We start from the raw sequence: 10,552 nt of genomic DNA, 5'->3' as shown, positions 1-10,552 counted from the left end.
GCTTCAATGGAACTCTACAGCAAGACAGAGACAGAGATGTTGGACTGGGAACGAGGTGGTGTATTAAAGTGTCAGGCAACAGGAATTTCAAGGTCTTTTTTGCAAGCAGTACATCGATGCCTTTCAAAATGATGAGCCAGTCTATGCTTTGTTTCACAACTGGATGTTTTAAGACAATTTGGACAGTCTTTGTTACTGGGCAAGAATGATGCAGACTTTTCAAAGAAAAAAAAATCCCGGGTGTGGGCATCACTGACGGGTCTGAGCATTGATTGGCCCTCCTGAAATGCGCGTCAGAAGGTGGTAGTGAACTGCCTTCCTGAACCATTGAATCTCTGAGCTGTAGGTCGACCCACATTGCCGGTCGTCAGGGAATTGCAGGATTTTCACGGATTGACACAGGCTGAATGGCCAATATATGTCCAAGTCAGGATGGTGAGTGGCTTGCAGAAGATCTTGCAGATCATGCTGTTCCCGTGAACCTGCTGCTGTTGTCTTTCAAGATGGAAGTAGTTGTGGGTTTGGAAGGTGCTGTCTAATTTTATGTTTGAGAGAGTGGATGTTTGTGAATGTGGTGCCAATTCAACAGGAGCAGCTTTTTCATGGATAGTATCTCGCTTGCCGTGTGCAGTTGGAGCAGCACTAACACATGACTTAAATGTTGGAGATTTTGGACAGGTTTGAGAAATCAGGAGGTAAGTTACTTGCTGCAGTATCCATAGCCTTAGACCTGCTCTTGTTGCCACTGCATTTATTGGGTGAGTCCAGTACAGTTTGTGGTTCATGGTAGCTTTCAGGATGTTGATAGTGGAGGATACAATGATGCTGAGGCCCAAGTCAAAGGATGCCTTACTGCATGTCTCTGTGATGCAGTTTTACACTCACACACTGATCAGACTTGATATAGCCTCCATCCACCCTAACAGCAAGTTCCATCACAACAATCCCCACTACAATCCCAAATCTCTATGGTATTGTATCGATTAATGTGAGTGATAGTGAACAGAATTGGACATGTTGCACTGACCCTGAGAACAATACTCCTGTATTACAGCAAAGCAGTCAATGTTCCTTCTCCTCTCGGAAAGTCTGCCCAGGCACACACTCACCTTGACTAGAGGTTAGCTACATCTCCCCATGCTGAGAAACTGCACGGTCTGTGTGTCTATGTTTCGTGGAGAACAGCTGATCTCCGCTGGGATTGATTTTGTAATGTTCACGGTCAGAGCAGGAGGAGCAAATACAATTGAAAACATTGGAAAGGTTCACTAAAGTGAAGGCCAAGCCGATAGTGAAAGTGACCAAGAAAGCAGAAAAGAAATGAACCCATAGGTGCAACATGTAACCATCTGAAACCAAAGGCTCCTGTCAGAGACACCGATATCTCTCAGGAAAGAGCTGAGCCCGGCTCAAAGGGTCCCTGTCCTGGTTCCGATTGGAGACATAGACATTAATTAATTTGAATCACTCAAAGCACGCTTTCTTGGCTCCATTTACAACCAGTTCCTCTCGCACATTCTACAATGAATCAGTGTGAGGACACCCCCTCTCATTTTTACTGACCATCAGTTCGGGTGCACTTGCAGTTCAGGAACAAAAACAAAGTTACTGGAAATGCTCAACAGATTTGGCAGCATCTATGGAGGGGAAAAAAGTGAACATTTCAGGTCCGATGACCCTTCCTCAGAACTGGATGCAGAGAGATGAAGCTGAGGCCTTTGCTGAGTACAGAGCGTTCAGCATCAGAGAGCAGAAGGTTAGGAGGGATGGCCAATACCCAACATGATGTGGGGTGTTTGTGGGAGGGGATAGAGTCAGAGGGAAGGGAAGGAGCGGTAGGTTCCAGACAGCCATTGGTATTTTTGAGTTGATGCATCTTGTGGGCCTGATTGCCTGATCAGAAGAGAAAAAAAAATTCCTTGTTAGTCTGACGAATGAGCCGGAGCATGAAGTGGAACTGAGGACTGGTACAGCTCTGAGCCAGTGTGTTACGATGCTGTTGGAGAGAGAGGTTGAGACTATGCATGTGCAGCCGCATCGCATTGAGGGTGGATCTCAGAATGTGGCCAGAGCTGCTGTCCGTGGAACGTTGAACATCATGGTGGTATCTATGATCCTGGGAGTATTCAAAACATGAGGGATGAAACTTGAGTTGGAATCCACGTGGTGTGAGTCTGAGCCGGAGGCAGTCACTGAGGAATGTGATATGGCTGTGGAAAGTGATATTGGCTGGATGAAGAGTCTCGGCCCGAAATATCAGCTTTTGTGCTCCTAAGATGCTGCTTGGCCAGCTGTGTTCATCCAGCCCCACACTTTCTTATCATGGCTGTGGAAAAGTCAGTTTCAGTTCCTGTCCGTTTCTATTTTACACATTTAGGGAGAGAGTAACACTGGCGCAGAAACCCCGCTTCATAACACAGCCCTCAAGAATTGATTTTGTGTGATTCAGCTGGAGCAATGGAAACTGACACTGTCGTATTCTACAGCATCTGCAGTTTCTGCTATCTTTGAAATGGAAGCTGACATGCTGTCTCCTGAAAGAAAGGCCGGCACATGGGCGTTTAATTGTATCACAACTGCTTTTAAAAGTTCCAGGTTTTATTATCTTCGAACATGAAGCTTGAGTCGTAGCTGGAGGCGGAGCTGGACATTTCTCTGTCTGTCACTCAGTTTCCTGCCCGGGCCGCCTCTCACTCTCTGTCAGCTCTTTCTCAGCCAGGTCGGGGCGGGCTGTATAAAGAAGGAAGGTGAGGCAGCTCGGCTCTCACTCGGCAGCGATTGCAGTGAAGAAGCGTGATGTCTGGGCGAGGCAAAGGAGGCAAAGGCCTGGGAAAAGGCGGGGCGAAGCGGCACCGCAAAGTGCTCCGTGATAACATCCAGGGCATCACGAAACCAGCCATCCGGCGCCTGGCTCGTCGTGGCGGGGTCAAGCGCATCTCGGGCTTGATCTACGAGGAGACCCGCGGGGTGCTGAAGGTTTTCCTGGAGAATGTGATCAGGGATGCGGTGACCTACACTGAGCACGCCAAGCGCAAGACGGTCACTGCCATGGACGTGGTGTACGCTCTGAAACGCCAGGGCCGCACTCTCTATGGATTCGGCGGCTGAGCAACTCGTCCCTTTTCCAGCGAACCCAAAGGCTCTTTTCAGAGCCACCCAAACCCTCCGATTGAGAGCGGAGACCTGAGGACGGGGAAAGGCAACACATAGGGCTGGTGCAGCGACTTTTAATTTTGAACCAATCCTTTCAGGAAATATATTAACTTCGTGCCCCGCGTTGCAGGAGAGGGAGCGCGGATTGTGAAATTACACTGTCTGCAGAAAAGTGTTTTATAACCAAGGTATCCCTGCACTACAGATAGAGGTTTCACGCCATTCGAGACGATACTGTTCTGCAGCTGGTTATGCCCTTTCTTGTGAATACCAGTCTATCAGTAATACTACCAGTTGTCCATACCATGAATAATAATTTGCTCTGTCCGTAATTTTGGGCCCAGGCGTTAATTGCATATTGCAGTGTTTGTACTTCATTCACGCTTCCAGGAATGATACTTTGTTCATTTTGATTCTGGTAGCCGTGCCGATGTTTTAGTGGCGAGTTCATTCTAACTGCCTGTCAGAGACACATCAGGAAATGATTCAGAGCCCACTCCGCGCTGACTGCAAGTTAGGTTCACAAGAAAATTTTGTAAAGCATAAGATATAACCTTAGTTGCAGACACATGGGAGTTCTCGTTTTAAAATTACTTCAGCTCTTTCTGAAATCGGCGGGCGATTTGAAATTGACCAACTGTCATTCCAACTTAACCAATCAGCCTCCAACAACTATTTTGCTCCCTTTCCTGTCCTTCAGCGGCTGTTTCTCAGGGGGTTGAGGGACGGGGCTGTATCCAATCCAGGCTCGAGGGCGGGCTCTCCATTCCCTTAAATAGGCAGCGCCGCAGCAGGCTCAGCATTGATAGTAGCGGCCTGTGTGTGTTACAGAGAGAATGGCCAGAACCAAGCAGACAGCGCGCAAATCCACCGGAGGGAAAGCTCCCCGCAAGCAGCTGGCGACCAAAGCGGCCCGCAAGAGCGCTCCGGCCACGGGCGGAGTGAAAAAGCCTCATCGCTACAGGCCCGGCACGGTGGCTCTGCGGGAGATCCGCCGCTACCAGAAATCCACCGAGCTGCTGATCCGCAAACTGCCGTTCCAGCGCCTGGTGCGGGAGATCGCTCAGGACTTCAAGACCGACCTGCGCTTCCAGAGCTCGGCCGTGATGGCCCTGCAGGAGGCCAGCGAGGCTTACCTGGTGGGGCTGTTTGAGGACACCAACCTGTGTGCCATCCACGCGAAGCGGGTCACCATCATGCCCAAAGACATCCAGCTGGCCCGCCGGATCCGCGGGGAGCGCGCCTAAAAGAACAGGGCCCGGCCCTGCACGTTCACCCCGCGAAACAACGGCTCTTTTCAGAGCCACTGCACTATCCAGAGCGCGCAGCAATCGTCAGGCACGATGGACTTCAGTTAATGCTATTGATGTCGTCTCAATGCAACAGCTCTTACAGAAACTTAATGTGTCTGAGATGCACGAATTCATCTTCAAGTCAAGACGCAACTCGGGGCAATCAGATTTATACACTTTCACTAATCGCAACAAATTCAAGTACTGCACTCCACGTTTTATAATTTATACATTTCTAATTGAAACGCCTCTGAGTGCGAATTGCTTCCCTTGGCGTTTCCCCAGCTGTAACTGAACTTGGCGGAGGAGGAGGATGGTGGAAAATAATCGCCAATTTCAAAACCCACCACAACATACAAACTATGTTTATATTTTTGTTCGTGCACTCGAAATTTTGCGCAGCGCAATCTCCCACTAGTGGATTCGTTCGACCAACTGAGGAGGGTCGCGTCAGTCTCGAATGGCCTCTTTGTGGCGCAGAGCTATTCCATGTCTCTATTTCCCTGTCAGCGTATGGGTGGGAATGCCCCTTTGAGTCACTGTTTAAAGTCGCTGTCCCTGTAGCAAAACCTCCAACTTTATTCGTCCCGTCCGGCAGCTGTTCTAGTGTTATCTCTCTTAAGGAGAAAACAAAAGGGATTATTTTTGCTCATTTAAAGGACCGTGTTTGAACATAACATGAAAGTTAATTAGCCAGCAGTGACGGTCCAGCTGCTTTTCAACTGATGTGGTGGGTGGCTCTTAAAAGAGCCTTTGTGTTTGCAAATTCAAGAACGGCCTCTTCACTTTTTAGCGGAGCCCCCTGCAGCGGTTTTCTTGGGCAGCAGCACAGCCTGGATATTAGGCAGCACCCCGCCCTGAGCGATGGTCACCCCTCCCAGCAGCTTGTTGAGCTCCTCGTCGTTGCGCACGGCCAGCTGGAGGTGCCTGGGGATGATGCGGGTCTTCTTGTTGTCCCGGGCCGCGTTACCGGCCAGCTCGAGGATTTCAGCCGTCAGGTACTCGAGCACCGCAGCCAGATAGACCGGCGCTCCGGCACCCACACGCTCAGCATAGTTACCCTTTCTCAGGAGCCTGTGAACACGGCCCACCGGGAACTGCAGGCCAGCCCGGGACGACCGGGACTTGGCCTTCGAGCGAGCTTTCCCTCCACTGCCCTTTCCTCTCCCAGACATTGCCACAACCTCTCAAACACTTTCACAGAGAATGCTGCAATGTGGCCCCATCCCGCCCTCTTCTACCTTCGGGAGGAATGTGGGTGCGGCCATTGCTGATTGGTCACATTGTTCGGTATCTCCTAATGTCGTTTCCATTCCCAATCAGATATCTGCTTCCCTCACCAATCCGGAGAGGGCCCGGGGAGGAGGCGGGAACATCCCGGCGCCAAATCATCAACCGCTTTCTTTCAAACTCGGAAAGCCCGCCAATATGTACAAAACTGGAAGAAGTTTTACAAAGAAGAATGCGTTCATATTTCAGATAATTTACTTTTAAAATACACCTGTATACTTCACACAATCTCTCTCTGATTCCCAGGCCTCAGTGAATCGATGTGTTTCTGATTTTTTTTATACTTAAGAATGAGCAGATGGCAGAAAAAGGAGCCCGCCCGAAGTAAGTCTCTGCACAGATTTATTTTATTTCAGATCAGCATATAATGCTGATAATGGAGATAATGATAACAGTATCACACAACAATTTCTTTCCCGTTGAGCGCATGACTGCTTTAAACAACATTTTACAATCGCGCTCCCTACTGCACGAGATCAACAATATTTCTACTTTTGCGATGCCAGTCCGGCAGCTGTTCTGCTTTCATCTCGGTTCACTTTGAAATGCTCCCAGCGACAGCAGAAAGCCTCATTTATAGCTTTCTGCAAAACTGGATAGAACCCGCGGGGAGATTTGAAAATAAAACAAAATTCCTCTGCGTGGAAACCGTAGGAAAATACCGGCGCCAAATCATCCACCGTTTTCTTTCCGATTTGAAAAGCCCGCCAACATGGGCAATACGAGGAAGACGCTTTACATGAATGTTTACGATTTAATTTTCTTTCAGATTACAAATTGATACTTGACATAACCTCTCGTTCTCACTCAGTGAGGAACTCCGGCCTCGGGAAATTTTGTAATTATTGTGCTAGATCAGACGTCCCTGTTAATCTCGGTTCATTTTGAAAGCCTCTTACCGAGAACGGCAAGCCCCACATCCTGCATTCTGAAAATAAATTCCGAGAACTTCACGTCGAGATTTGGGAATTGAAACAAAACAGAAATCGCACGATACTACCTTCGTGGGTCTCAAATTCGGGGTCATTTGCTTTCGTTCCCACGGGAGAAATTTAGGGCTCATTACCCACAGGGACAAAACCCTCCAACATGTCCGAAATAGGAAAAAGAAGTTTTACAAAGAGGAATGAATAATTTAATTTTTCATCGAATTTAATTCATTTTTCATATTGCAAGTGGACCCTGAAATATTTAGGAAAAACTCACATAATCTTCTTGCCGGAGAGAGCGGTGAAACTTTAGTTTAAAGTGCCGTCCCTATGGTCCTTGATCAGACTTCAACCAGTTTCACACTTGATATGGCAATCCAGCAGTTAATCTGGTTTTATCTCAGTTCAGTTTGAAAGCCCCTTATCGACAGCTGAGAGCCTCATTTGCAGTGCTCTGCAAACATCAGACGAAGTCTCAGTGGCGCTTTGAAAAGTTAATGAAAGAAAAGGACAAGTAAATTTCAAAATCTATTCGTGGGACTAGAACAGTTACTTTTCATTCCGGGTGAAACTCGTGTTTCATACCCCACGGGGCACTGTAGCTTTTGCGCTGATCAAGGGTTACAGAGTAACTGTGAAACATAGAAGGTGCAGAAAAAAATGACTCCGGGACGAAAAGTATGCTCTCTATACAGGCAGGGAAAACAGTCAGGGAACGTCGCAACCGAGAATAAAAGGCAGAGGGTGAGGGATCACACGAATTTTTTTTAACAAAGTTTATTGAAAACGAAACACAAAGCTTAGGGACATGAATTATACAGACCCAGAATAAACCACAAAGTTAAAACCTAATTTCTTAAGAAGGGTCTCGCCCCGAAATGACAACATTCCTGCTCCTCTGACGCTGCTCGGCTTGCTGTGTTCACCCAGGCCCACACCTTGTTGTCTCAGATTCTCTAGCATCGACTATCCAAGTTAAAACGGTTCAGCTGTCTCAGTGCAATTGTGGGTGGCTCTTAAAAGAGCCGTTGGGTTTTGGATTGGTGTCTGCTTTCAGCAGTGAGGTGTCTCACTTGGAGCTGGTGTACTTGGTCACCGCCTTTGTACCCTCCGACACGGCGTGCTTGGCCAGCTCCCCGGGCAGCAGCAGCCGCACGGCGGTCTGGATCTCCCGGGAGCTGATGGTGCTGCGCTTGTTGTAATGGGCCAGGCGGGAAGCCTCCCCTGCGATACGCTCGAAAATATCGTTGACGAACGAGTTCATGATGCTCATGGCCCTGGAGGAGATGCCGGTGTCGGGGTGAACCTGCTTCATCACTTTGTAGATATAGATGGAGTAACTTTCTTTCCTGCGTCGGCTCCTTTTCTTGCCGCTTTTCCCCGGCGCCTTCTTGATGATTTTCTTCGCGCCTTTCTTGGAAGTTGCCTGCGATTTCTTCTCATCTGCCATAGCGACGGTCACAGTCAGACACAGAATAAGGGAAAGTGGGCGCGGGGCTCGCTTTTTATAGGCTGCTGGCGTCAGCAATGCTAATGAGGGATGGGGGAGGTCTCGTTCATGATTGGACAGTTTACAAGAATCTCAGAGGATGTGATTAGCTTTTCTGTGATTGGTTAGTGTGGGATACATCGGGGATCTGTCAGGATATGCAACGAAAAGTGAAACACAAGCCGAAATTTTGTACCCGGATCACTCTACATTTAACTCGTTATTGTCATTTATTGATATTGTGAACACAGTACCTGAGAGTTTTTAATTGCGACAATGTATTTATCTGCTCAAAGCAACCTTTCATGTATAACATATTATTTTGTTTCATCACTCTCTGTAGTTTCTGCATTACACTATAAGCAGTATTGTGTTCAGAGCTTGATGTTTAATGAGGGATAGTTTGTCGAATATCTGTCAGTCTCTGCGATATGAAAATGGAAGTGCAGTTATCCATCTGACGCATTTCACGCAGTGTGGATGGTTATTACTCTCTCACAGTCTGTTCCTGTCATACTGTCATAAAGATATACAACACTCGTGGGTCCACCTCATCCATGGCAACCAGATATCCTCAATTAATCTAGTCCTATTTGCCAGCATTTGGCCCACATCACTCTAAGCCCTTCCTATTCATGCACCCGCCCAGATGTCATTTAAATGTTGTAGCTGTACTCAACTCCACCACTTCCTCTGACAGTTCACTGCAATTCCACACTACACTCTGTGAGCAAACACTGCCCACCTTAAGTTCCTTTCAAATCGTGATTTTCTCATCCAAAACCCATGCCCTCTAGTTTCGGACTCCTATCCCTTGTGCATAAGAACGTGACTATTCATGCTATCCATGCCCCTCTTACTTTTATATCTTCTATACAGTCACCACTCAGCCTCAGACACTTCATGGAAAACAAGCTGCAAAACAAGCCACAATAAGCCCTGTCTATTCAGTCTCTCCCTGAAACTCAAACTTTCAAACTGTGGCAACATCCTTTTAAACATGTTCCTGACTCATGCAAGTTTAACAACACCTTCCCTATTGCAAGGGGGCACCAGAACTGAATGCAGTATTTCAGAAGTAGTCTAACCAATCTTCTGTACAGTCACAACATCACCTCCCAATCCTCAATATACATTGAATGCCCTGACCAATAAAGGCAATTGTATCAAACACCTTCTTCACTGCCCTGTCTCCCTGGAATTCCACTTTCAAGACGCTATGAGCCTGCATTCTGTGGCCACTTAGTTTGGCAACACTTCCCGAGAATTGACCATGAAGTGTGCAAGTCTTGCCCCGATTTTCTGTGACAAAATGTAGCACCTCACATTTGTCAAGATTAAACCCCAGCTGCCACGACAGAGCCCATTGGTCCTCTCGATCAAGGTCTTGTTGTAGTCTGAGGTCAGGCAGTCATGCAGCATGGACAAAGGCCCTTCAGCCCAAACTGGTTCATGCTGATCATGGTGCCCTCTCAGCTAATTCCAACTGCCCACATTTGGTCCATATCCCTCTAAAACCTACCCTTTTTTTAATGCTGCAATTGCACCTGCCTCAACAACTTTCTCTGGCAGCTGATTCCACATGTGCACCACTCCGCAAGGTCCTTCTTAAATCCCTCTATTTTCTTGATAAACCTTCCGCACTTTCAAAACTACATCTTAATTTTGTATTATTGAAAAACATACGAATCATGCCTTGTACATTCACATCAAGGCCACTTATCACACAATCATCGAATCCCTACTGTGTGGAAATAGGCCCTTTGGCCCAACAAGTCCATGCTGACACTCCGAGCATCCCACCCAGATCCATCCTGCTATAACTCACCCAACACATGACTGAACACTACGGGAAAATTCCCATAGCCAACCAACCTAGCCTGCACATCTTTGAACTGTGGGAGGAAACCGGAGCACCCGGAGGAACATCATTCAGACACGGAGAGAATGTGCAAACTCCACATAGATAATCGCCTGAGGATGGGATTGAACCCAGATCCCCGGTGCGAGCCACTGAGACACCGAGGTGCCCAACAAAGGTCACAGCACAAACCCCTGTGGCACACCACGAGTCACAGGCCTCCAGTCCGAGAAACAAGCTTCAACCATCACACTCTGCTTTCTACCATCGAGCCATTTTTGAATCAAATTAGCTAGCTCTCCCTGGATCCCTTGCAACCTAACCTTCATTACTCGTCTGCGTGCAGGACCTTGTCAAAGGCCTTACTAAAGTCCACACAGACTGCATCTACTGCCCTCCCCTCATCTATTCACTTGGTTACTTCTTTGAAAAACTCAAAGATTTGTCACATGTGCCTTTCCGCACACAAATCCATGCCGACTATCCGTAATCATACCTTGAATATCCAAATGTTCATTGATCCTGTCACTCAGCATCC

General features: G+C 47.7%; 4 protein-coding genes across 4 annotated transcripts; 2 read left to right on the top strand and 2 right to left on the bottom strand.

Annotated features, from left to right (window-relative positions):
* Window positions 1–2,796: 2,796 nt before the first annotated feature.
* Window positions 2,797–3,108, top strand: LOC132207096 (histone H4). The gene has a single exon (XM_059642266.1). The coding sequence runs from the start codon at window positions 2,797–2,799 to the stop codon at window positions 3,106–3,108; it is 312 nt and encodes a 103-aa protein (XP_059498249.1).
* An 875-nt stretch (window positions 3,109–3,983) lies between these two features.
* LOC132207098 (histone H3) lies at window positions 3,984–4,400 on the top strand. Its single transcript, XM_059642268.1, has one exon. It carries the CDS (start codon window positions 3,990–3,992, stop codon window positions 4,398–4,400), a length of 411 nt encoding a protein of 136 aa, XP_059498251.1. The 5' UTR covers window positions 3,984–3,989.
* An 827-nt stretch (window positions 4,401–5,227) lies between these two features.
* LOC132206941 (late histone H2A.2.2-like) lies at window positions 5,228–5,634 on the bottom strand. The gene has a single exon (XM_059642052.1). The coding sequence runs from the start codon at window positions 5,618–5,620 to the stop codon at window positions 5,228–5,230; it is 393 nt and encodes a 130-aa protein (XP_059498035.1). The 5' UTR covers window positions 5,621–5,634.
* A 1,818-nt stretch (window positions 5,635–7,452) lies between these two features.
* On the bottom strand, window positions 7,453–8,148 carry LOC132207116 (late histone H2B.L4-like). Its single transcript, XM_059642289.1, has one exon. It carries the CDS (start codon window positions 8,112–8,114, stop codon window positions 7,734–7,736), a length of 381 nt encoding a protein of 126 aa, XP_059498272.1. The 5' UTR covers window positions 8,115–8,148; the 3' UTR covers window positions 7,453–7,733.
* Window positions 8,149–10,552: the final 2,404 nt, after the last annotated feature.

Source organism: Stegostoma tigrinum, chromosome 44 (assembly GCF_030684315.1).
Source record: "Stegostoma tigrinum isolate sSteTig4 chromosome 44, sSteTig4.hap1, whole genome shotgun sequence".
NCBI lineage: Eukaryota > Metazoa > Chordata > Chondrichthyes > Orectolobiformes > Stegostomatidae > Stegostoma > Stegostoma tigrinum.
Note: the sequence above shows the minus strand (reverse complement) of the source record. Positions and strands in the feature narration are given on the sequence as shown.

What these genes read in the sequence shown, in the direction of transcription:
- LOC132207096 (XM_059642266.1), top strand. Translation starts at nt 2,797, where the DNA reads ATGTCTGGGCGAGGCAAAGGAGGCAAAGGCCTGGGAAAAGGCGGGGCG.
- LOC132207098 (XM_059642268.1), top strand. Translation starts at nt 3,990, where the DNA reads ATGGCCAGAACCAAGCAGACAGCGCGCAAATCCACCGGAGGGAAAGCT.
- LOC132206941 (XM_059642052.1), bottom strand. Translation starts at nt 5,620, where the DNA reads ATGTCTGGGAGAGGAAAGGGCAGTGGAGGGAAAGCTCGCTCGAAGGCC.
- LOC132207116 (XM_059642289.1), bottom strand. Translation starts at nt 8,114, where the DNA reads ATGGCAGATGAGAAGAAATCGCAGGCAACTTCCAAGAAAGGCGCGAAG.